The sequence below is a fragment of the Bos javanicus genome, chromosome 5, assembly GCF_032452875.1.
Source record: "Bos javanicus breed banteng chromosome 5, ARS-OSU_banteng_1.0, whole genome shotgun sequence".
NCBI classification, from domain to species: Eukaryota; Metazoa; Chordata; class Mammalia; order Artiodactyla; family Bovidae; genus Bos; species Bos javanicus.
In genome coordinates, this window is record NC_083872.1 from 117,103,646 (window position 1) to 117,130,406 (window position 26,761).

Genomic DNA, 26,761 nt, shown 5'->3' on the forward strand with positions numbered 1-26,761 from the left:
CTAGCCACACCTGTGAACTCCCACCAGGGAAGTTAGAAAACACAAAACTGGGCATTTGATCATGACAGTTTGGGTGGTCTTGGGTGAGTCAGAAAGACTATTGTCTAATTGGCAGGAAGACCACCCCGACCCCAGGGACGAAGGGAGAGAAGGCCTCTACATGTACACGTGCCCCTACCTGCCAAGGTGCGAAGTGCTATGGCCATGCAGTGCAGCTGAGTGAGCACCATCAGGGCGCCAAGCAAGTGATAAACAGTCGGGTCAAAGCAGTCACACCTGCGCTTCGTTCCCCTTTGCTGGCACTGCATTTCGAGGGCAGGTGCCATCTGTGTACTGCCCCTCTCACAGAAATCACTGCAGGCCTCATAGAGGAATCATATTTTAATTCTGATGAAGCTTTGCATGACATTTTCATGAAGGAACATGCTTTGGGTTGAAAACACAGGAGCCATTAACAATTTTCTTAAACAATGTGTTCTAAACAAGCCACCAGGCCATCAATAAACAAAAGCCCAAATCCTGGAGAGAGAGACGGCTACACTCATGACATAGAACATTTACCACCTTTCAGTGTGAGCTCGACAGCATGCACACACACACACACCTTCTTCTTTAACAAAAGTCATGTCTCCTGGCCAGAAACACGTTACATCCATAACTTGCAATGGCCTAAAGAGCAGATGGGAAGCTTCAGATTGCTGCGCCCTGGTCCACATCCCTCCATTTCCAGGCACAAGGGCCACTCCTGGGACCCCTCATGAGGCCCCTCCACCCTGCCCAGCTGGAGTGTGTGTGGTGGGGGTAAGGAGGCAGGGAGGCTCTGCAGCCCCATCAGCAAAGGGAAGGGCCAGCAGGGCCGAAGGACCTGGGCTCTGCCCCCAACCACTAGCCCTGGCCTCCCAGCCTCGGGGACAGGGGGACCGGGACAGCAGGAGCGTTCACCTGCTGCTTCTGACAAGCTGAGATGAGGTTGGGGGCCCTTTCAGTTCCCTCCCCCAAATCTAGGTCTCTAACCCTCTAAACTGCAGTCGGTGCCAAAGACAGCAGCTTCTAAGAAAAAGGGAAATGAACCCGGACTCACAGATGGTCGCCCTCCTCTCTCCACAGAGGCCATGCTGCCCTTGACCCGCCTTTCAAGTTCCAAGCTTGGAGGCCTCCGCTGCAGACACGTCCAGACGCGGGGTGCACTGTGAAGAATACGGGTGGGAAACACAACTGAGCCATGAAACGCCCCTCGACCCCAGAAACCGAGCCTTTGGAGGAACCTGCCTGTGGGCCTTGACACTGCCATGGATCACACGACGAGGTAAACCATTTTCTTCCCATTAATGTTTCTGGTCTTCAGCCCCAGGTAGTGGCGGCTGTTCTTCTCTGGCTGCCCGTACACCATGTTGATGAAGAACTTGGGCTCGTCTTCTGCCCTGGGTTTGAAGCACAGGCAGCAAAAAGCAGATCTTAGCCGGCGACACAGATAAGTCATGGCTTCTGCCTCTTCTGAGGGCTCCTCGTACACGGGCTGCTTCATTTCCTCGTAGGCTGACAAAATCACTGCCTGAAATAAGTTGATCAATATGCAGATCATCACCAGCATGAAAGATGAGAGGAAGAGGACCCCGAGAACCCGGTTATTGAAAAATTCCGTGTTCTCAAAAGCTGAGACACAGTAGGAAAATATTGTCTGGGTGGCATGGATCATGTCACTGTAGTTCCACTCATGCTGCCCAAACACCAAGTACCCGAATGCCATGAAGACAAAGAAATACACGGACACCACCAATGCCATGTGGCAGATGCCAGGAAGGGCAGTCTGGATGGCCCTCTGAGCCAGACGCACATCGTAAAAGACCCTGGAATACCGGAGCGTCTTCAGGATCGTCAGAAATACTAGGAAACCCAAAATCACCCTCATGGTGTGATCTACTTGAGCCACTGCATGAAAGGGAATGAAATCCTCAGGATTCGACCGGTAAGCCTGAACTATACTGATGGCCAAGAAGTGCTTCCTGAAAAAGAGTACAATCCACAGGGTAAAGATACATTTTAGAGCAAAGTTGAGCAAATTATATACACTTTGCACATAGGCAGTCCTTTCTTGTGTGATTACGTAAACCTCATCAACAGTGTAGGCAAGGAAGAAAATGAAGATGGCCAAGTACAAGTAGTTTTCTGCTGAGTCGGCTGAGTTTTTTCTGTTGAAATCAGCGAGCAAGAAGGAGTGCGCATTCAGGCTAGTGTTCACAACACCTAACTGAGAGACCTCGAAGATGACCGAGATGCTGCAGAGGAGACTGATGTCTGGATTGAAGGTGGTCAATTCCACAATCACAGACCACGTCTTCTCATCCAGCCAATGGCTTTTCTGGAGTTCGCTGAGCCTCAGTGTGGAATTAAACTGCTGCTCTGCTGGAAAAAAATAGAAGGCGTATCCTCCTGAGCCATAGGTGTGCAGCAGCCCATAGGAAGAGTACGCCCACCTCTTCTCCGGAGGCCTATAAGTAAACCCTCTGGTCGTCTTGTCAGTGTCCCGCTTACTAACTCTATTCCATGACCCAGAGTAGTTTTTTGTGTCTTCTGGGTCAATGCCATATTCGGGGTGACAGCGAATCTCTCCTTTGAGGCTGCCCTCCACAAATTTCTTGGCCGGCAGACACATTATCTCTCCAGGTTGCGCCCTCACCTGCCTCATGAGTGGCAAGCCAAGGATTTTAGAGGAGCTGTCAGGGAAAAACGTGGGATTCGGGTCATTGTGGAACAGAGGCAACAGCACCCTGTTCAGCCACTGATAGATGTCTTCCAGCCTGGTCACGCCTGCCAGATCCACAGAGAACTGGTCCCGAGTAAACTGATTATAGTAAAAGCTGTCAGTGGGATGTAGGATGGTGACTAGGCTCAGCAAGAGAGCCAGAAAGATGAAGTGAGTGAGGATGTAACTCAGGAACAGGAAAGCTCTTCTTTTGATCCTCTTCTTTCTTTGGAATATTGTGATTTCGTCCTGGGTGAGAGGCTGGTACATTCTCGAGTTTCGGAGCTCCATGACATACCGGTGGCGTCTGTCCATTTCTTCTGGGTCCTTCCGAATGTTGTGCAGCTTGATCTCAGAGAAGCGGCTGTTGCCAATCCATGAAACGTTTTTACAGTACTTGGCCTTCCGTGTTCTGTAGCCTGATACGAGCATGATTTTAGATGGCTGCACGAGAAAGACTGACTGAGTGAACGCACAAAACGATGCAAACAGCCATGCTGTTGACTTTTCGAGGCCGTAAGTCAGTCCATAAAATATGATGAAGAAGGAGGATACTGCACAGGTAAGAAAAACCAAGAGCCAGGCGACACAAACACACCATTGTGGCAGGACCATTCTGGTCTTCTCTTTAAGGGCTGTTGAACCTGGCTGGGGAGGCTGCTCATCAGAAACATTTGTGTTGTCTTCAATATTTGGGTTATTGGTGTTTATATTTCTTCCCTGGATGTTGGAGGACTTGCTTTGTGCTTGAGTGACCTTGCTTTGGTTTCTGGAGACCTTGCTTTGAGTTCTGGAGACCTTGCTTTTGATGGGAGACCCTTGGCTTTCTGCTTGCTTGGCCGGGGGCTGTCTTTTAGAGGTGACGTTGACAGAACCCTTGGGTTTTGCATGATGTCTGTTAGACACAGGCTCCTGGGAGCTTGCCTTGTCAATTTCATAGGCATGCCAGTTTCCCAATCGTTCTTCCCAGTGCTGCCTTGCTGGTGCTTTCAAAGGATGTTTCCGAGGAGTGACCTCATGTAGAGTCACCTGAGGTCTCCTCTGGGAATACATGAACAAAGATTTGATCACTAGTTGCACAGGGAGGGTAATAAAGGCACTTTCCAGTCCGATCACCATTGACCTGATGTACCTCTGCTCTTGTGGCTCTGCTTCCATCTCCTTCTCTAGACTAAAGAACATAATATTACACAGAAGCGTGGATAACAACATGGCTAAGCAACAGGACAGCCTCTGGAGCCTATTGAATGGTGTAGAAATGACACCAGAAAAAACGGAGAACCACAAGTGGCTTCTCCCCAGCTTGTAACTTAAATCTATGAGGAAAAAGTCCATTTTCTTGAGAGGCTTATCTGGGGGCATTACTTGAAAGGTTCGGTCCAAAGATGATCCGATAGAAAGCCATTCTCGGCACATGAAGAGCCAGATGTGTCTGCTGAACAGATTCTCCACTTTGATTCTACTTAAATACCATTCAGGGGACCTGCCCTCGTTGTTGTGCCACACACGGAGGGAATGGATGTCACCCAAGTCCTTTTTCGTCGCTAGGAGGAAAGTGCAGATGCTTCCTCGGTAGAGAGTCCTAAATTGTGGATGGCTTAAACAGTGCACATCGCTGCTACCTTCGGTTCCATGCAGTTGGATAAAGACATTGGCCCTGGTCCCAGAACCACAACGGCTTCCTGTAAAAACAGTGACTAGATAACACACATTATCATAAGGATCGTTATCAAGGAGAACTATCACATGTTCCCTAAGATACTGGTCCGTTTCATCTCTGTGCAAAGCCCAGAACGCAAGGATCAAGTACAACAGCATAATGAGAAGTACCGTGAAGAGGGTCACAGGGTTTTGGGTGACGTTCTTGACTGTCTCCACTCGTAAGTCCACAGGGTTAGGGACCACGATCACCTTGGCTGTCAAATAGTGGGTACGCAGGCGAAGGTTGGCCTGCTTGATTATATCCAGCTGCCGTTTGGCCCGCCGTGGGTTCTTGCAGATACAGTGCACTCTTTGCCAAGTGGTCTTCTCTCCCACAGCGCAGGTATCTTCTCTCCAATCGCTCTGGATCCCAAACATGTCCAAGCATTCACTGCTGAAAACAGAAATTCTCACCAACTTGTTATTGGGTTTTAGGACAAAACGAGGTGCCTGTAGAACCACAGCGATGGTGCACTCAGAGGAATCGGTTCGCTGAGCTATGACCTGCACCAGGGCCGCGGGGAGGCAGACCACTCGGGCCTCCTTCACTGCACACTCCGGGTCAAACAGGTCACTCTCATTGGCAATCGGAGGGATTTTATGGGGCACCAGGTAGCTGGTCATAAAAGAGTTGGGTGTGATCTCACGGCCCGCGTAAACAGACACCGTGAACAAGACGGACACGTCTGTCATGATGTGGATCAACACGTCCCTGCCTGCGGTACTGTCCACAACAAAGCTAAACGCCCCTGTCGTCTTTGTCGCTGATTCATCCACTGCATAAGGCTCTGAGCTGGGTCCCACCGTGAGATTAAAAGTTCCAAAGCTCAGGTTTTTCCTGATGAGGTACACTTCCACTGCATCAGGTGGAATCTCAATCACGTCACCTGTGGCCTCCACTCCTGTCATTCGGAATCCAACCACCTGGGTCAAAATGTTTTCCCCATAATTTAGCCAAGGGAAAGGGTCATCCGCAAATTCACAAAACATCGTGGAAATCGGAGCGCTGGCAGGCAGACTAGGAACGCTGTTCACATTTAGGCTGGGATAAAAACAATTCTGACAGTGCTTCTGGGTGCTGAAGAACTTGGTAACATTCCACTTTTCGGTTTTCTTGACATACATTTTAAAGTTGGAGGTCCTCAAGGCAGTGGTCTCATTCTCCGGCACTTTCACAGCCAATACCGTGTCTGCTAGAGATTCAACAACGTGGAAAGGCTCTTCAAAGACTTCATAATGAACCAGCAGTTTCAGGATGTTAGACAAGGTTATTAATATTCCAATGCACACACTTTCTATTTGCTCAGAAGAAATGCTCTTATCTCTCTGATGACTATCTTGGAGGGCTTGGCTTGCTTGCCAAGACCTCACTGTGGCCAGTTTCTGGGAGAATGCACTGATCTCAGAGGTTTTCTCTGTTAATTTAGTAACAGCCATGACCACCTGGCTAATATTCACCAAAGTGTTTATAGGAAGAATGAGTGTCTGATTGAAAAGGTGTTCTCGGATTTTAATTTTGTCAGCTTGCAGACTTAAGTCGCTTTTCATACTATTCAAGACAGAAGCTACTACGTATATTAAATAACTTGCATTTAGAAAATCCTGCTGTTGAAGCAAAGTAGACAGGGAGGAATTTGGTCCCATGGTGAAGTTGGATAACGCCTCCAGCACAGTTGGTGATGACTTTACGTCAGTGGGAGGCCGCACAGTGGCATACAAGTTCACCTGAGAAAAAGCTCCCAGAGAGGTATTATATGCCTGAGCAATTATTTTCAAGGCATAATGACTGTCCAACACACCAACAGGGAGAAAGGAAGGGGGTGATGTGGAATTCTTCCCCAAATACAGGATGGATCCAAAGTTATTCTCTTTCAAAGAACTGATCTCACCAAAACCATGTACATCAGGAACTATTATTTTATATGTAAGAACAATATTCTTATGCTTGAAATGAGTACAAATGACAACAAACTGAGTAATGAAGGAAATTCCTTTTTCTGGAACAATTTTGCAGTCTGTGGTTATACGGACATGGTGAATAACGAAAGGATATCTTAAGACCAAGGTGACTCCACTCCAAGTTGCTGCATTTAGAGAAATCCAAAACTTATCTTCCCTGAAATTCCAGAAAGCAAAAGCTTTTATAGACACATAAGCACCATTCCGTCCTGTTGAAGTTTGCCCCGTCCAGTCCAATGGCACCTCCTGACCTGAAGACGTCAGAATGGACCACCGATAGACATCTCGGCCTGCTGTACAACCTGTGCAATCCAGAGACAACGAGAATCTCTCTGATAAAACCAGAACCTGGTCACAATTTTCAATGCATGAAGTGCTTGCTACCGGCTCTCCTTGAAGCACGTGCACCGTTGCATCAGCAAAGGCTGACCTGCTGGTCTTCTGGATCACCAGTCTGAAAAAATATACACGGCCGCCTTGAAGTGTTTCTGGAGAAAGTGTGAGAATAGGACCAGAAGCCCATGTCCACTTGAGATCAACCTGCTCCGGGAGACAAACTTCCTTGCTTATCACTGTTATGTTTTCTCCATCATAGTTTCTTGAGTCTGTGGTACAGTACCAGAGAAACTTAAGTCTCTCTTTCTCTAGAGGGTCTGTTTCCTCTGGATCAGAAGACATATTTCCATTGAGAGTCACCCCATCTGTGAAATTAATTGTGATGTTGGAAGGCCCTGAAATAACAGCATTCAGGGGACGTCTAAAAATGACGACATAGATGCGGTCTGAGTCGTTCTTCCCTGGAACCTGGGGATCCCGCGTTCTGACAACCACCGAGAAATTAAACAGATACACCCCCCAAGGTAAAGAATATGGGGGTATAGTCACCTCGAAGAAACCTCTACTAAACTTGACCGGTGGCTTTTCCAGAGGTTTAGTCCAGTCAGGCACGGCCCCTACATAAGGAACGGAATAGATATACCAACCCCGATAATAGTACTCCTGGATGGGACAGAAGAGGATGACTGTTGCATTGAAGGTGTCTTCCATGTCCCTGGTCAGTCGCACCGGTCTATCGTCGTTCCTATTTATCCTCACGGGGTCCAATTTACAAGGCCCCGGTCGGAATACCTGACAGGACACGGAGGACTCAGTGGGTTCTGAGCTGTTCGGGCTGACAGCTTCTAAGACGACCGGGGTGGGCCCGTCCGTGGGACACTCGGTTCGGGCCACGAATCCCGGGTAGGACCGCCGGCCGCGCTGCAGAGCCGGACGGGGCAACGCGCGGCTCTCGGCGGCCGCGGGCCCGAGCAGCCCGAGGCGGAAGGTCCACTCCAGAGGCCCGAGCGAGCGCGGCAGGCGGGACAGCCAGCGCAGGGAGAGCCGGCCGCCGGGCGCGGACAGCTGCAGGTCCACCGGCGCGGGCGCGGCGGCGGGGGCGCGGCGGGCGCGCAGCTGGACGTGCGCGCGGAGGCAGCGCGGCACGAGGCTCGGGGGCCGCCCGGCCGGCAGGCAGAGGCCGCGGCGGCCGCTCAGGAAGATGCCGCCGCCCGGGGCCGCGCGGGCCCGGAGGCTGACGCGGGCGCGGCCGGCCCCAAGGCCGCCAAAGCCTGCGCCCCGCTCCCCGGGGTCCCGGGAGGCCCTGACCGAGCGGAGCGCGGCCTCCGGCCGCCGCGCCTGGACGAGGGCCCGGGTCTCGGACGCGGCACTTCGGGCCGCGGCGGGCGTCGGGATGGGGCGGTCTCGGGACGGCGAGCCAGGCGCCTGCGCGGGAGCCGGGGGCGGAGGCGGGCGGCCGGGCCCACAGCCCAGGCCCAGGCCCAGGCCCAGGAGCAGGAGAGCCGGCCCGGGCCCCATGGCAGCGCCCGGTGCGAGCTGCGTCGGAGGCGCAGGGCGGAGGGCCAACGGACACGGCGCGTCGGGCGCGGGGCGGCCGGGGCGCGGGCCGGGGTCACGGCGGGCGTGGGGTTCGGGGGCCTCGGTGGCCTGGGGTCAGCGTGGTCAGTGGGGTTCCTGCGGCCCAGGAAATCAGTCGTTTAATCTCCCCTCTTTGGCTCTGACCTGTCAATTCAAGTTACACTTTCACTTACAGATTCTTAGAGTTTCTGTAAAAATCCTCACAGTTATTGATTTGTAATTCAGTGTTGTTATGGTCACAGACTATTCTGTGCGATCCTTTACCTTTTTGAACGAGTTGAGACTTGTGTAAATCTACCGTGTGGTCTGTCTTGCGTCCATCTGTGTGTTCCATGTCACTTGAAAAGAATGTGTATTCTACTGTCCTCTGTTTGGGAGTCAAGTCAAGAAGGGTGGTGCTGTTCCTTAGATCTATATCTTTCCTGCAGTTTTTTTCTAGTTCTAGCAGTTGCTGAGAGAAGATGATAATCTCTCCTACTGTAACCGTGGAATTTTCTATTTAATTCTCTACTTCTGTTAACTTTTGCTTCCTGTATTTTGGAGCGCCAATTATTAGGTAGATACACAATTGTGGTTATGTCTTTTGCCGAATTGTCTCTATTATCATTCAGTTCAGTTCAGTCAGTCATGTCTGACTGTTTGTGATCCCATGGACTGCAGCATGCCAGGCTTCCGTTTCCATCACCAACTCTAGGAGCTTACTGAAATTCATGTCCATAGTCAGTGATGACATCCAACCATCTCTTCCTATTATCATTATGATGTGGTTTTTTTTGTGACAGTCTTTGATTTGAATTTCTCCTTTGCTTGTTAAAAAGCCACATTATATGTCAATTATATCTCAATAAATCAGGGCGGGGGGGGGACTCATGTAAAATAAAATGCTCACACTCGCTTCTCGTGCATATTGTCTGTGTGGCATTTGTTTTCTTCATTCATTTACTTTCAACTTATTTACGTCTTTATGTTTATAAGTAGTGTTTTACAGGCCACATTTAATAGAGTTTTACTCTTTTATCTACTCATTCAATCTCTGCCTTTTAACTGAGTTTTTTAGACCATCGACCCTGCACATTCTTTGGATGGACTAGTGCTGTATCTCCAATACTTGGTCACCTGATGAGAAGAGCCAGCTCATTGGAGAAGACCCCGATGCTGGGAAAGATCGAAGGCAAGAGAAGGGAGGGCAGAGGATGAGATGGTGAGACTGCATCACTGACTCAGTGTGTATGAATCTGAACAAACTCTGGTAGACAGTGTAGGACGGAGGAGCCTGGTGAGGTGCGTCTGTGGGGTGGCAAAGAATAGTCAGGACTTAGGCAGTGGGTGACAACAAGCAAACACCGTTCACCTGGTGGAATCACTCCCGGCGTTTCATGTCATCACTGTTGTTATTTCGGTGGATGCACTTCGTCAAAGCACAGTGGGTCACGGTGCTTCAGGTGCACAGCAGCACGACCGGGTGTACACACATGAAATATTGGTTTGGAAAGTATTTTCCATAGTTTATTACAGGATATTGACTGAAGTTCCCTATGCTATACAGTAAACCTTTGTTGCTTGTTGCTTATCTATTTTTAATTCGAAATCTAGCATTCTATTCATGCTAAGTCAAACAAGTGAAATCAAAATGTGATAATTTTTTTATTAGGCAAATCTATTTATTAGGCAAAAACTATCTCATTCAAAACTTGTGAGTTTTCCAAAATATATGTTAAGTTCAGTTCAGTCGCTCAGTCATGTCCGACTCTTTGCGACCCCATGAATTGCAGCACGCCAGGCCTCCCTGTCTATCACCAACTCCCAGAGTTCACCCAAACTCATGTGCATCGAGTTGGTGATGCCATCCAGTCATCTCATCCTCTGTCCCCTTCTCCTCCTGCCCCCAATCCCTCCCAGCATCAGAGTCTTTTCCAGTGAGTCAACTCTTCGCATGAGGTGGCCAAAGTACTGGAGTTTCAGCTTCAGCATCATTCCTTCCAATGAACACCCAGGACTGATCTCCTTTAGGATGGACTGGGTGGATCTCCTTGCAGTCCAAGGGACTCTCAAGAGTCTTCTCCAACACTACAGTTCAAAAGCATCAATTCTTCAGTGCTAGGCTTTCCTCATACATAATTTTATATATATATATATATATATATATGTATATATGTATACGAAAGCTTTTCTACTAGATAAAGGCTTGAGAAAAAACATCAAAAGAAAAAACAGAGATGAAAAAAATGAAGAACATAAACTAAATGAGATAAAAGCACTAAATATGAAATTAAAAAAGTGAAGCAACTAGATAAAAGTAAAGGATCATCATATACTGTAGTTGTTTTTAAACATGACTGCTCGTTAGAAACATATCTGGAGCTCTGGGGAAAAAAGCCAATACCTGACCATTTGCATTTTTCAAAAAATGTCAAGATAATTCTGATATGCATCTGAATTTTTAAAAATGATGACGAGTTTTTCTATTAGATCCTTAATTTGGTGATATAGAGTTCTATTATTTTTCTCTTGAGCAATTATCATATAATGGTATTTGGTGAGCAGTAGCTATATAATCACAACTGTAAAAGATGTTTATCAGTTTTCAAAATCAATAGCCAGACCAAAAAAAAAAAAAAGGTAATTATAATTGCAACCCATAATGGGAACATTATTAAGTTAACAATATAAAATAATTAGATACAGTTCGTGGGTGGGTCAAGCAGAGTGATGTGGTATGTGGAAGTACATACAGGAACATGTTTTCATCCACAGCCACTCTATGTCTTTTGGTTGATGCGTTTAATCCATTTACATTTAAGGTAATTATCAATATGTATGTCCCTATACAAGGCCAAAGGCAAGTTTGGCCTTGGAGTACAAAATGAAGCAGGGCAAAGGCTAACAGAGTTTTGCCAAGAGAATGCACTAGTCGTAGCAAACACACTCTTCCAACAACACAGGAGCCATCTCCACATGGACATCACCAGATGCTCAACACTGAAATCAGACTGATTATATTCTTTGCAGCCAAAGATGGAGAAGTTCTATACAGTCAACAGAAACAAGACAGGAGCTGTTCATGACTCATATCATGAACTCCTTATTGCCAAATTCAAACTTAAATTGAAGAAAATGGGGAAAACCACTAGACCATTCCGATATGACCTAAATCAAATTCCTTATGATTATACAGTGGAAGTGACAAATAGATTCAAGGGATTAGATCTGATAGATAAAGTCCATAGAGAACTATGGATGGAGGTTCATGACATTATACAGGAGGCAGTGGTCAAGACCATCCCCAAGAAAAAGAAATGCAAAAAGGAAAAATGGTTGTCTGAGGAGGCTTTACAAATAGCTGTGAAAAGAAAAGCGAAAGGCAAAGGAGAAAAGGAAAGATCTGAATGCAGAGTTCCAAAGAATAGCAAGGAGAGAAAAGAAAGCTTTTGTCACTGACCAATGCAAAGAAATAGAGGAAAACAATACAATGGGAAAGACGAGATCTCTTCAAGAAAATTAGAGATACCAAGGAAATACTGCATGCAAAGATGGGCACAATAAAGGACAGAAATGGTATGGACCTAACAGAAGCAGAAGATATTAAGAAGAGGTGGCAAGAATACACAGAAGAACTGTACAAAAAAAGATCTTCATGACCCAGATAATCACAATGGTGTGATGACTCACCTAGAGCCAGACATTCTGGAATGTGAAGTCAGGTGGGCCTTAGGAAGCATCACTATGAGTGAAGGTAGCAGCGGTAATGGAATTCCAGCTGAGTGAAAGTGCTGCACTCAATATGCCAGCCAATTTGGAAAACTCAGCAGTGGCCACAGGACTGGAAAAGGTCAGTTTTTACTCTAATCCTAAAGAAGGACAATGCCAAAGAATGCTCAAACTACTGCACAATGCACTCATCTCACACGCTAGCAAAGTAATGCTCAAAATTCTCCAAGCCAGGCTCCAACAGTACGTGAACTGAGAATGTCCAGATGGTCAAGCTGGATTTAGAAAAAGAGGAAGCAGATACCAAATTGCCAACATTTGTTGGATCATAGAAAAAGCAAGAGAGTTCCAGAAAAACATCTGTTGACTACGCCAAAGCCTTTGACTGTGTGGATCACAACAAACTGCAGAAATTTCTGAAAGAGATGGGAATACCAGACCACCTGACCTGCCTCCTGAGAAATCTGTATGCAGGTCAAGAAGCAACAGTTAGAATCGGACATGGAACAACAGATTGGATCCAAATTGAGAAAGGAGTATGTCAAGGCTGTATATTGTCACCCTGCTTATTTGACTTATATGCAGAGTACATCATATGAAATGCCGGGCTGGATACAGCACAAGGTGGAATCAAGATTGCTGGGAGAAATATCAATAACCTCAGATATGCAGATGACACCACCCTTAAGGCAGAAAGTGAAGAAGAGCTGAAGAGCCTCTTCATGAAAGTGAAAGAGGAGAGGGAAAAAGTTGGCTTAAAGCTCAACATTCGGAAAACTAAGATCATGGCATCCAGTCCCATCAGTTCATGGCAAATAGATGGGGAACCAATGGAAACAGTGACAGCCTTTATTCTCTTGGGCTCCAAAATCACTGCAGATATTGACTGCAGCCATGAAATTAAAAGACCATTGCTCCTTGGAAGAAAAGCTATGACCAACCTAGATGGCATATTAAAAACCAGACATTACTTTGCCGACAAACATCCACCTAGTCAAAGTTATGGTTTTCTCAATAGTCATGTATGGATATGAGAGTTGGACTATAAAAAAAGCTGAGCACTGAAGAATGGATGCTTTTGAACTGTGGTGTTGGAGAAGACTCTTGAGAGTCCCTTGGACTGCAAGGAGATCCAACCAGTCCATCCTAAAGGAAATCAGTCCTGAATATTCATTGGAAGGACTGACGCTGAAGCTGAAATTCCAATATTTTGGCCACCTGATGAGAAGAACTGACTCCTTGGAAAAGACCCTGATGCTGGGAAAGATCGAAGGTGGGAGGAGAAGGGGACAACAGAGACGAGATTGTTGGATGGCAATACTGACTCAATGGACATGTGTTTGAGTAAGCTCCAGGAGTTGGTGGTGGATAGGGAGGTCTGCGTGCTGCAATCCATGGGGTCGCAATGAGTCGGACACGACTGAGCGACTGAACTGAACTGAAGTGATGACCCTATTACCGTTTTGTTTATTGTTTTGGGTTTGTTTTCTGTAGTGCGTTTCCCTCTCGTGTTTCCTGCCTAGAGAAGTTCCTTTGGCATTTGTTGTAATGCTGGTTTGGTGGTGCTAAATTCTCTTAACTTTCGCTCATGTGGAAAGCTTTTGATTTCTCCATCACATGTAAAGGAGAGTCTTGCTGGGTAGAGTATTCTTCGTTGCAGGTTCTTCCCTCTCATCACTGTAATATATCATTTTATATATATCGTGTAATATATCATTTTATCAGACTTTCCCTTCTGACTTGTAGAGTTTCTGTTGAGAAATCAGCGGATGGCCTGGTGGGAGCTCCCTTGTGTGTTGCCATTTCTCATTTGTTGCTTTAAATATTTTATCTATGTCTTTTATTTTTGTCAGTTTGATTACTATGTTTCTCAGTGTATTCCTCCTTGGCTTTATTCTGCCTCGGACTCTCTGTGCTTCCTGGACTTGGTTGATTATTTGCTTTCCAATGCTAGGGAAGTTTTCAGCTATTATCTCTTACAATATCTCCTGCAGTCCTTTCTCTCTCTCTTCTCCTGTGGGACCCTATAATGTGAATGCTGTTCCATTCAGTGTTGTCCCAGACACCTCTTAGGCTATCTTCACTTCTTTTCATTCTTTTTTTCTGTATGCTCTACTGTGGCAGTGATTTCCACGAATTCTGGTCTTCAGATCATTTATCTGTCCTTCCGCTTCAGTTATTCTGCTACTGATTTCATCTACTATATTATTCATCTCTCTTTGTTCTTTAGTTCTTCTAGGTCTTTGGTAAACATTTCTAAAATCATCTCAATCTTTGTCTCCATTCTGTTCTCAAGATCCTGGATCATTGTGAATATCATTATTCTGGATTCTTTTATAGGAAGGCTGCCTATCTCCCCTTCATTTAGTTGTTTTTCTGGGGTTTTATCTTGTCTCTTCATATGGGACATAACTTTCTGCTTTTTCATCATGATTGAAAGTGAAAGTGAAAGGAGCTAAGTCATATCTGACTCTTTGTGACCCCATGGACACTCAGTTCAGTTCAGTCACTCAGTTGTGTCCAACTCTTTGCAACCCCATGGACGGCAGCACGCCAGGCCTTCCTGTCCATCACCAACTCCTGGAGTTCACCCAAACTCATATCCATCAAGTCGGTGATGCCATCCAACCGTCTCATCCTCTGTTGTCCCCTTCTCCTCCTGCCCTCAATCTTTCCCAACATCAGGGTCTTTTCAAATGAGTCAGTTCTTCACATCAGGTGGCCAAAGTATTGGAGTTTCAGCTTCAGCATCAGTCCTTCCAATGAATATTCAGGACTGATTTCCTTTTGGATGGACTGGTTGGATCTCCTTCCTGTCCAAGGGACTTTCAAGAGTCTTCTCCAATATCGAAGTTCAAAAAAGCATCAGTTCTTCGGTGCTCAGCCTTCTTTATGGTCCAGCTCTCACATCCATACATGACTACTAGAAAAACCATAGATTTGACTATGACTATACAGTCTGTGGAATTCTCCAGGCCAGAATACTTGAGTGGGTAGCCTTTCCCTTCTCTAGGGGATCTTCCTAATCCAGGTATCAAACCCAGGTCTCTCGCATTGCAGGCAGATTCTTTACCAGGTGAACCACAGGGGAAGCCCAGGAATCCCTTATCCAGTGGATCTGTCCGACCCAGGAATCAACCTGGGGTCTCCTGCACTGCAGGCACATTATTTACCAACTGAGCTGTCAGGGAAGCCTTTCATCTTGATTAACTTTCTGTAATATGGTTTTTGATTTAACTACTGTCAGACTGTCCTTCTTCTTGCTTTTTCTGTCTGCCCTCTGATGGATGAGGCTGAGAGGCTTGTGTAAGCTTCTTGATGGGAGAAACTGGCCATGGGAAAAACTGGGCCTTGCTTGATAAAGCTTGAATCTAATTATCTACTGATGGGTGGAGTTGCACTCTCTCTCTGGTAGTTATTTGGTCTGAGGCAACCCAGCACTGGGATCTACAACTTCTCAGTCAGTTCAGTTGCTCAGTTGTGTCCGACTCTTTGTGACCCCATGGATTGCAGCAGTCCACGCCTCCCTGTCCATCACCAGCTCCCAGAGTTTACCCAAATTAATGTCCATTAAGTTGTGATGCCATCCAACCTTCTCATCCTCTCTCATCCCCTTCTCCTCCTGCCTTCAGTCTTTCTCAGCATCAGGTCTTTTCCAATGAGTCAGTTCCTTGCTTCAGGGGGCCAAATCAGGACTGATTTCCTTTAGGATGGACTGGTTGGATCTCCTTGCAGTCCAAGGGACTCTCAAGAGTCTTCTCCAACACCGCAGTTCAAAAGCATCCATTCTTCGGCACTCAGCATTCTTTATGGTCCAACTCTCACATCCATACATGCCTACTGGGAAAACCATAGCTTTGACTAGATGGACCTTTGTTGGCAAAGTAATGTCTCTGGTTTTTAATATGCCATCTTAGGTTGGTCATAACTTTCCTTCCAAAGAGTAAGCATCTTTTAATTTCATGGTTCAGTCAAGATCTGCAGTGATTTTGGAGCTCAAGAGAATAAAGGCTGTCACTGTTTCTATTGTTTCCCCATCTATTTGCCATGAACTGATGGGACCAGATGCCATGATCTTAGTTTTCTGAATGTTGAGTTTTAAGCCAACTTCTTCCCTCTCCTCTTTCACTTTCATGAAGAGGCTCTTCAGCTCCTCTTCACTTTCTGCCATAAGGGTGGTGTCATCTGCATATCTGAAGTTATTGATATTTCTCCCAGCAATCTTGATTTCACCTTGTGCTTCTTCCAGCCCAGAATTTCTCATGATGTACTCTGCATATACATTAAATAAGCAGGGTGACAATATATAGCCCTGATGTACTCCTTTCCCGATTTGGAACCAGTCTGTTGTTCCATTTCCAGTCCTAACTGTTGCTTCCTGACCTGCAGACAGGTTTCTCAAGAGGCAGGTCAGGTGGTCTGGTATGCCCATCTCTTTCAGAATTTTCCACAGTTTGTTGTGATCCACACAGTCAAAGGCTTTGGTGTAGTCAATAAAGCAGACGTAGATGTTTTTCTGGAACTCTCTTGCTTTTTCTATGATCCAGCAGATGTTGGCAATTTGATCTCTGGTTCCTCTGCCTTTTCTAAATCCAGCTTGAACATCTGGAAGTTCACAGTTCACATACTAGTGAAGCCTGGGTCGGAGAATGTTGAGCATGACTTTGCTAGCGTGTGAGATGAGTGCAATTGTGCGGTAGTTTGAGCATTCTTTGCCATTGCCCTTCTTTGGGATTGAAGTGAAAATTGACCTTTTCCAGTCCTGTGGCCACTGCTGAGTTTTCCAAATTTTCTGGCATATCGAGTGCAGCACTTTCACAGCATCATCTGTTAGAATTTGAAATACTTCAACTGGAATTCCATCACCTCCAGTAGCTTTGTTCGTAGTGATGCTTCCTAAGGCTCACTTATCTTCGCGTACCAGGATGTCTGGCTCTAGGTGAGTGATCACACCTTCGTGATTATCTGGGTCGTGAAGATCTTTTTGTATAGTTCTTCTGTGTATTCTTACCACCTCTTAATATCTTCTGCTTCTGTTAGGTCCATACCATTTCTGTTCTTGTGCTCATCTTTTCCTGAAATGTTCCCTTGGTATCTCTAATTTTCTTGAAGAAATCTCTAGTCTTTTCCATTCTGTTGTTTTCCTCTATTTCTTTGCATTGATCGCTGAGGAGGCTTTCTTATCTCTCCTTGCTATTCTTTGGAACTCTGCATTCAAATGGGTATATCTTTCCTTTTCTCCTTTGCCTTTGGCTTCTCTTCTTTTCACAGCTATTCGTAAGCCCTCCTCAGACAACCATTTTTCCTTTTTGCATTTCTTTTTCTTGGGGATGGTCTTGATCACTGCCTCCTGTATAATGTCACGAACCTCCGTCCATAGTTCTTCATGCACTGTATCTGATCTGATCCCTTGAATCTATTTGTCACTTCCACTATATAATCATAAGGAATTTGCTTTAGGTCATATCTGAATGGTCTAGTGGTTTTCCGTACTTTCGTCAATTTCAGTCTGAATTTGGCAATAAGGAGTTCATGATCTGAGCCACAGTCAGCTCCTGGTCTTGTTTTGCTGACTGTATAGAACTTCTCCATCTTTGGCTGCAAAGAATATAATCAATCTGATTTTGGTGTTGACCATCTGGTGATGTCCATGTGTAGAGTCTTCTCTTGGGTTCAGAGTGTGTTCACTATGACCAGTGCATTCTCTTGGCAAAACTGTATTTGCCTTTGCCCTGCTTCATTCTGTACTCCAAGGCCAAATTTAACTGTTACTCCAGGTTCTTGAAGTTCTACTTTTGCATTCCAGTCCCCTATAATGGAAAGGACATCTTTTTTGGGTGTTAGTTCTAGAAGGTCTTGTAGGTCTTCATAGAATTCTTCAGCTTCTTCAGCATTGCTGGTCAGGGCATAGGCTTGGATTACCGTGATATTGAATGGTTTCCCTTGGAAATGATCATTCTGTCATTTTTGAGATTGCATGCAAGTGCTGCATTTCAAACTCTTTTGCTGACTATGATGGCTACTCCATTTCTTCTAAGGGATTCCTGCCCACAGTAGTAGATATAATGGTCATCTGAGTTAAATTCATTTTACTTCGCTGATTCCTAAAATGCCGATCTTCACTCTTGCCATCTCCTGTTTGACCACTTCCAATTTGCCTTGATTCATGGACCTAACATTCCAGGTTCCTGTGCAATATTGCTCTTTACAGCATCGGACTTTACTTCTATCACCAGTTGCATCCCCAACTGGGTATTTTTTTGCTTTGGCTCCATCTCTTCATTCTTTCTGGAGTTATTTCTCCACTGATCTCCATTAGCATATTGGGCACCTACCAACCTGGGGATTTCATCTTTCAGTGTCCTATTTTTTACCTTTCCATGCTGTTCATGGAGTTCTCAGGGCAAGAATGCTGAAGTGGTTTGCCATTCCCTTCTCCGGTGGACCACATTCTGTCAGACCTTTCCACCTTGACACGTCCATCTCAGGTGGCCCCACATGGCATGGCTCATAGTTTCATTGACTTAGACAAGGCTGTGGTCCATGTGATCATACTGGTTAGTTTTCTCTGTGGTTTTCAGGCTGTCTGCCTTCTGATGGAGAAGGATAAGAGGCTTATGGAAGCTTCCTAATGGAAGAGACTGAGGGGGAAAGGTCTTGTTCTGATGGTGAGGCCATCCTCAGTACAGTTCAGTCACTCAATCGTGTCTGACTCTTTGCAACCCCATGAATTGCAGCACACCAGGCCTCCCTGTCCTTTATCGAGCCCATCTTTGCATGAAATGTTCCCTTGGTATCTCTAATTTTCTTGAAGAGATCTCTAGTCTTTCCCATTCTATTGTTTTCCTTTATTTCTTTGCATTGATTGCTGAGGAAGGCTTTCTTATCTCTTCTTGCTATTCTTTGGAACTCTGCATTCAGATGCTTATATCTTCCCTTTTCTCCTTTGCTTTTCAGTTCTCTTCTTTTCACATCCATTTGTAAGGCCTCCCTGCCAGGGTCCAGCTCCGGCTGATCCAGGGTATTCGAAGGAGAGACGGCATAGGCGACCTATTTATTTAAATATTTATCAAAGATATAAAGAGTAATAGAATAAGGATAGCTCAGTGAGGAAATTCAGTGGAGAAAAGAGGCTGAATAATTCAGCCAGAAGGTAAGAGAAAGAACGACATGGTGAGACCAAGTTTCAGTGAACAAGGCCCGCACTTTATTTTCCAAAGTAGTTTTTATACCTTAAGTTATGCATAGAGGATAATGGGGGAAGGGGTAGAGTCATGCAGCAAGCCAGGCTTTCTTCCTGCAAACTTATCATATGCAGAAGCTTAGGTGATTTGCATCATCTTCTGGCCTGGAGGCCTGTTAACATTTTAAGACCCTTTCTTCAGAAAACTTATTTTTCTCTAAAGGTGATTGGTCAGGAGCCACTCTCCAAAAGCATTAGATAAAGTTGCATTCCTATAGGGCAAAGGTGTGGTGGGCTATAACAAGAAAAAGAATTAACTCAAGGGTCCCAGGTTACAAACATTAAAGCTACTACTTACACCAATTATATTAATCAATACACTGCCAGGGACACAGCAGGTAAGGGATATGGAAACTTAGCAGCAAACATTGGCCCAACAAGTGAAAATCCCTTCACCAATACAATTTCTAATCAATCTTTTAACTACTCAAAAGAATCTGTGTTTAGACAGTTTAGAACATCTCCTGCCTCTCACAGTTGGGAGGCTCTGAACAATCACATGTGGCCAGAAAAACCTATTCAGGCAGGATAGAGGATTTCCAAAGGAGTTTGTAGGTTGAAACACTGTCACACCCAGGAATTATTAACTGGAGCTGTAAGCTAACTCTTTTTTCAGAGAGGTAGTGGGGGACAGCCCTCCCGTAAAGTCAGAGGTGTAGGTGAAGGCACAAAGCAGAAAGTAGGCAGACTCTGGTTTTGGGGGTAAATGCTCGAGAATTTCCAGGGGGACTCCTGAGGCTCGATCCCGCCTTTGCGTATGCCGAGCCTCCTTCCTCATGACCTTTGTCATGGGTGGAGCTCCTCACGCTGGCTCCCAGCAGTGATAGAATTCCAGTTGAGCTATTCCAGATCCTGAAAGATGATGCTGTGGAAAGTGCTGCACTCAATATGCAATATGCACTCAATATGCAATATGCCGGCTCCTGGCACCTCCCCAGGCAGCCATTTTGCTTTTTTGCATTTCTTTTCTATGGGAATGGCCTTGATCCCTGTCTCCTGTACAATGTCACGAACCTCAGTCCATAGTTCATCAGGCACTCTATCTATCAGATCTAGTCCCTTAAATCTATTTGTCACTTCCACTGTATAATCATAAGGGATTTGATTTAGGTCATACCTGAATGGTCTAGTGGTTTTCCCTACTTTCTTCAATTTAAGTCTGAATTTGGCAATAAGGAGTTCATGATCTGAGCCTCAGTCAGCTCCTGGTCTTGTTTTTGCTGACTGTATAGAGCTTCTCCATCTTTGGCTGCAAAGAATATAATCAACCTGATTTCGGTGTTGACCATCTGGTGATGTCCATGTGTAGAGTCTTCTCTTGTGTTTTTGGAAGAGAGTGTTTGCTATGACCAGTGAATTTTCTTGGCAAAACTCTATTAGTCTTTGCCCTGCTTCATTCTGTATTCCAAGACCAAATTTGCCTGTTACTCCAGGTGTTTCTTGACTTCCTACTTTTGCATTCCAGTCCCCTATAATGAAAAGGACATCTTTTTTGGGTGTTAGTTCTAAAAGGTCTTGTAGGTCTTCATAGAACAGTTCAACTTCAGCTTCTTCAGAGTTACTGGTTATGGAATAGATTTGGATTACTGTGATATTGAATGGTTTGCCTTGGAAATGAACAGAGATCATTCTGTCCTTTTTGAGATTGCATCCAAGTACTGCATTTCGGACTCTTTTGTTGACTATGATGGCTACTCCATTTCTTCTGAGGGATTCCTGCCTGCAGTAGTAGATATAATGGTCATCTGAGTTAAATGATGATGGACAGGAAGACCTGGCATGCTGCGATTCATGAGGTCGCAAAGAGTCGGACACGACTGAGTGACTGAACTGAACTGAGGCCTCCCTGTCCATCACCAACTCCCGGAGTTCACCCAGACTCACGTCCATCGAGTCAGTGATGCCGTCTAGCCGTCTAGCTTATCCTCTGTCATCCCCTTCTCCTCCTTCCCCCAATCCCTCCCAGCATCGGAGTCTTTTCCAATGAGTCAGCTCTTCACATGAGATGGCCAAAGTACTGGAGTTTCAGCTTCAGCATCATTCCTTCCAAAGAACACCCAGGACTGATCTCCTTTAGAATGGACTGGTTGGATTTCCTTGCAGTCCAAGGGACTCTCAAGAGTCTTTGCCAACACCACGGTTCAAAAGCATCAATTCTTCAGTGCTCAGCTTTCTTCACAGTCCAACTCTCACATCCAAACATGACTACTGGAAAAACCATAGCCTTGACTAGATGGATCTTTGTTGGTGAAGTAATGTCTCTGCTTTTGAATATGCTATCTAGGTTGGTCATAACTTTCCTTCCAAGGAGTAAGCGTCTTTTAATTTCATGGCTGCAGTCACCATCTGCAGTGATTTTGGAGCCCCCCAAAATAAAGTCAGCTACTGTTTCCACTGTTTCCCCATCTATTTCCCATGAACTGATGGGACCAGATGCCATGATCTTCGTTTTCTGAGTGTTGAGCTTTAAGCCAACTTTTTCACTCTCCTCTTTCACTTTCATCAAGAGGCTTTTGAGTTCCTCTTCACTTTCTGCCATAAGCGCGGTGTCATCTGCATATCTGAGGTTATTGATATTTCACCCGGCAATCTTGATTCCAGCTTGTGCATCCTCCAGCACAGCGTTTCTCATGACGTACTCTGCATATAAGTTAAATAAGCAGGGTGACAGTATACAGTCTTGACGTACTCCGTCTCCTACTTAGAACCAGTCTGTTGTTCTATGTCCAGTTCTAACTGTTGCTTCTTGACCTGCATATAGGTTTCTCAGGAGGCAGGTCAGGTGGTCTGGTATGCCCATCTCTTTCAGAATTTTCCACAGTTTATTGTGATTCACACAGTCAAAGGCTTTGGCATAGTCAGTAAAGCAGAAATAGATGTTTTTCTGGAACTCTCTTGCTTTTTCTATGATCCAGCAGATGTTGGCAATTTGATCTCTGGTTCCTCTGCCTTTTCTAAAACCAGCTTGAACATCTGGAAGTTCACAGTTCACGTATTGCTGAAGCCTGGCTTGGAGAATTTTGAGCATTACTTTACTAGCGTGTGAGATGAGTGCAATTGTGCGGTAGTTTGAGCATTCTTTGGCATTGCCTTTCTTTGGGATTGGAATGAAAACTGACCTTTTCCAGTCCTGTGGCCACTGCTGAGTTTTCCAAATTTGCTGGCATATTGAGTGCATCACTTTCACAGCATCATCTTTCAGGATTTGAAATAGCTCAACTGGAATTCCATCACCTCCACTAGCTTTGTTCGTAGTGATGCTTTCTAAGGCCCACTTGGCTTCACATTCCAGGATGTCTGGCTCTAGATGAGTGATCACACCATCGTGATTATCCTTGTTGTGAAGATCTTTTTTGTACAGTTCTTCTGTGTATTCTTGCCACCTCTTCTTAATATCTCTGCTTCTGTTAGGTCCATACCATTTCTGTCCTTTATCGAGCCCATCTTTGCATGAAATGTTCCCTTGGTATCTCTAATTTTCTTGACGAGATCTCTAGTCTTTCCCATTCTGTTGTTTTCCTCTATTTCTTTGCATTGATTGCTGAGGAAGGTTTTCTTATCTCTTGCTGTTCTTTGGAACTCTGCATTCAGATGCTTATGATTTTCCTTTTCTCCTTTGCTTTTCAGTTGTCTTCTTTTCACATCCATTTGTAAGGCCTCCCCAGACAGCCATTTTACTTTTTTGCATTTCTTTTTCTTGGGGATGGTCTTGATCCTTGTCTCCTGTACAATGTCAGGAACCTCCGTCCATAGTTCATCAGGCACTCTATCTATCAGATCTAGTCCCCTGAATCTATTTGTCACTTCCACTGTATAATCATAAGGGATTTGATTTAGGTCATACCTGAATGGTCTAGTGGTTTTCCCCACTTTCCTCAATTTCAGTCTGAATTTAGCAATAAGGAGTTCATGATCTGAGCCACAGTCAGCTCCTGGTCTTGTTTTTGCTGACTGTATAGAGCTTCTCCATCTTTGGCTGCAAAGAATATAATCAATCTGATTTCCGTGTTGACTATCTGGTGATGTCCATGTATAGAGTCTTCTCTTGTGTTGTTGGAAGAGGGTGTTTGTTATGACCAGTGCATTCTCTTGGCAAAACTCTATTAGCCTTTGCCCTGCTTCATTCTGTATTCCAAGGCCAAATTTGCCTGTTACTCCAGGTGTTTCTTGACTTCCTACTTTTGCATTCCAGTCCCCTATAATGAAAAGGACATCTTTTTTGGGTGTTAGTTCTAAAAGGTCTTGTAGGTCTTCATAGAACAGTTCAACTTCAGCTTCTTCAGAGTTACTGGTTAGGGCATAGACTTGGATTACTGTGATATTGAATGGTTTGCCTTGGAAATGAACAGAGATCATTCTGTCCTTTTTGAGATTGCATCCAAGTACTGCATTTCAGACTCTTTTGTTGACCATGGTGGCCACTCCATTTCTTCTGAGGGATTCCTGCCCGCAGTAGTAGATATAATGGTCATCTGAGTTAAATTCACCCATTCCAGTCCATTTGAGTTCGCTGATTCCTAGAATGTCGACATTCCCTCTTGCCATCTCTTGTTTGACCACTTCCAATTTGCCTTGATTCATGGACCTGACATTCCAGGTTCCTATGCAACATTGCTATTTACAGCATCGGACCTTGCTTCTATCACCAGTCACATCCACAGCTGGGTGTTGTTTTTGCTTTGGCTCCATCCCTTCATTCTTTCTGGAGTTATTTCTCTACTGATCTCCAGTAGCATATTGGGCACCTACCGACTTGGGGAGTTCCTCTTTCAGTATCCTATCATTTTGCCTTTTCAACTGTTCATGGGGTTCTCAAGGCAAGAATACTGAAGAGGTTTGCCATTCCCTTCTCCAGTGGACCACATTCTGTCAGACCTCTCCACCATGACTCGCCCATCTTGGGTGGCCCCACAGGGCATGGCTTAGTTTCATTGAGTTAGACAAGGCTGTGGTCCATGTGATTAGATTTATTAGTTTTCTGAGATTATGGTTTCAGTGTATCTGCCCTCTGATGCCCTCTTGCAACACCTACCACCTTACTTGAGTTTCTATTACCTTGGACGAGGGGTATCTCCTCACCGCCACCCCTCCTGAAGTAGCTCCTCTTGACCCTCCTGCGCCCGTGCAGCCACCGCTCCTTGAACGTGGGGTAGCTCTTCCTGGCCGTTAAGTAGAAGGAAGGGTTAAGGAGAGGAAAGAGAGAGGTAAGGCGAGATAGGCCAATAAAGTCTCTTGCTCCTTACCAGTCGGGGCACTCTGGCCAGTTGTCCGCATCAGGAGGAGACCAGGGACAAAAGGGTCCCAGTTGCAGCCTCTGGGTCTGGTCCATTGGCAGGCAAGCTGGCCCCTGAGTACCCTGAGTGGTCAGGATGTCAGTCTCAGCAAAGAAGAGTCCCCACCAGAGTTGCCAAGAGTCCTCACCAGGCCATCCTCAGTAAATCTTTAATCCAATTTTCTGTTGATGGGTGGAGTTGTGTGTACCCTCCCTGTTATCTACCTGGGGCCAAACTATGGTGGAGGTAATGAAGATAATGGCACCTTTAAAAGGTCCCATGCAGGCAAAAGGTCCCACTGCCACACTCAGTGCCCCCGACCCTGCAGCAGGCCACCACTGACCCACGCCTCCACCGGTGACTCCTGGACACTCAGGCAAGTCTGGGTCAGTCCCTTGTGGGGTCACTGCTCCTTTCTCCTGGGTCCTGGTGCACAAGGTTCTGCTTGTGCCTTCCAAGGCTCTGTTTCCGCAGTCTTGTTCTGGCGGCTCTGTGGTGGGGTTAATGGCGACCTCCTCCAAGAGGGCTAATGCCATACCCAGGACTGCTGCACCCAGAGCCCCTGCCCCTGCGGCAGGCCACTGCTGACCCGTACCGCCACAGGAGACACTCAAACACAGTTCTGTCTCAGTCTCCGTGGGGTCTCTGGTCCTGTGCACACAAGGTATGTTTGACCCTTCTGAGCATCTCTGGCAGGTATGGGGTTTGAGTCTAAGCATGAATTCGCCCCTCCTACCATCTTGCTGGGGCTTCTCCTTTGCCTTTGGGCGTGGGGTATCTCTTCACGTGGGGTATCTCTTATAGCCACTCCAGCCCACTACAAGCTCTAGGGTGAATAGTGAACTCCAAAGGGGTTTCTGCCAATGGCCCTGTGGTGGCCCACGCCTCCAAGAGGCCCCCAGTACTAGGAGGTACTTTGAGTTCACTCTCCTGTGGGGTCACTGCTCTCATCTGGGTCTGGGGGCAGGTGAAATGTTGTTTGTGTCCTCCAAGACTGGAGTCTTTGTTTCCCCCAGCCTTCTGGAAGTCCTATAATCAAATCTTGCTGGCCCTCAAGGCCAGATTCCCTGGGGATTCCCAGTCCCTTTACCAGATCCTGAGGCTGGCAAGCCTGACATGGACTTCAAATCCTTCATAACAGTGTGAGAACTTCTTTGGGATTATTATTCTCCAGTCTGTGGGTCACCCACCCAGTGGGTATAGGATTTGGTTTTATCTTGATTGCATTCCTCCTACCACATCACTGCAGTTCCTTCTTTGTCTTTAGACATAGGGTATCTTTTTTTGGTGGGTTCCAGCATCCTTCTATTTCCAGAAAATAGAAGCTATTTGTTGTGGCAAATAGCTGCCACAACAGCTAGTTGCAATTTTGGTACTTTTGCAGGAGGAGATGAGCCCGCATCCTTCTACTCTGTCATCTTGAACCAGATCATGTAATGATTGATATGTCTCGACTTACATGTGTCCCCTAATTATTTGTTTTCTTATTATCCCTGATTATTCCTATTTATATCTGATTTTTTTCCCTTTTCATTCTCCCTTAATTCATTTAACTATAGTTATTTCATACAGGGTTCACAAGCAGGTACACGATACCCAGCATTTTCCTAGGCATCAGCCCTAGGCTTAGTTCCCATACAACTTCCATTATAATGGGGGTAAAAGACAATCAAAAATAATCCAACCATGACATACCATGTGGGATTTTACTGTGAAAAGCGATATGAAGACAAATAAGGCAGGTACAGAGATAAGAATGACAGTGAGGTGGGGAATCGAGGAAGGCCTCTGCGAGGAGGTGGCCTCTTCGAGGAGGTGCCCTCTGAGCCAACAGATCAGCCTGAAATGAGGGAGCATGGCTCACACAGAGCTAGGGAAGGGCATAGCTAGGGCAGGGAACTGTAAGTACAAATGCAGGGAGGCAGGAAGGAGACAAGGTTAGTAGTGGGGCCTGAGTAAGCAGAGAGGAGAGGAGGTGGTAGGAGATGTCATTGGAGAGACGGCCAATGACCAGAGCAAGCTGGGTCTCAGAGACCATGGTCGTGTATTTGAATTTCATCTCAAGTGGGTTGGGGAAGTGTTTGAGGGTTTTGAGCGGGGAAGGGCCTGATCTGATTTCCAGGTTGGAAGCATCCTCCTGCTGTGAGGGAGATAGATTGTAGGTGGACAGGATTGAAAGTACAGGGGCCTCTTAGGCGGGGTCCAGGGAAACCAAAGGCC

At 45.9% G+C, this 26,761-nt stretch overlaps 1 protein-coding gene across 1 annotated transcript; it reads right to left on the minus strand.

Annotated features, from left to right (window-relative positions):
- Positions 1-366: 366 nt before the first annotated feature.
- On the minus strand, positions 367-9,036 carry LOC133248532 (polycystin family receptor for egg jelly-like). The gene is made up of 2 exons (XM_061418857.1): positions 1,082-9,036; positions 367-669 (listed from the first exon to the last, which is right to left on the minus strand). The coding sequence occupies exon 1, from the start codon at positions 8,255-8,257 to the stop codon at positions 1,295-1,297; it is 6,963 nt and encodes a 2,320-aa protein (XP_061274841.1). The 5' UTR covers positions 8,258-9,036; the 3' UTR covers positions 367-669; positions 1,082-1,294.
- Positions 9,037-26,761: the final 17,725 nt, after the last annotated feature.

Excerpts from the sequence above, each read along its gene's own strand:
- LOC133248532 (XM_061418857.1), bottom strand. The coding sequence starts at position 8,257 with ATGGGGCCCGGGCCGGCTCTCCTGCTCCTGGGCCTGGGCCTGGGCCTG.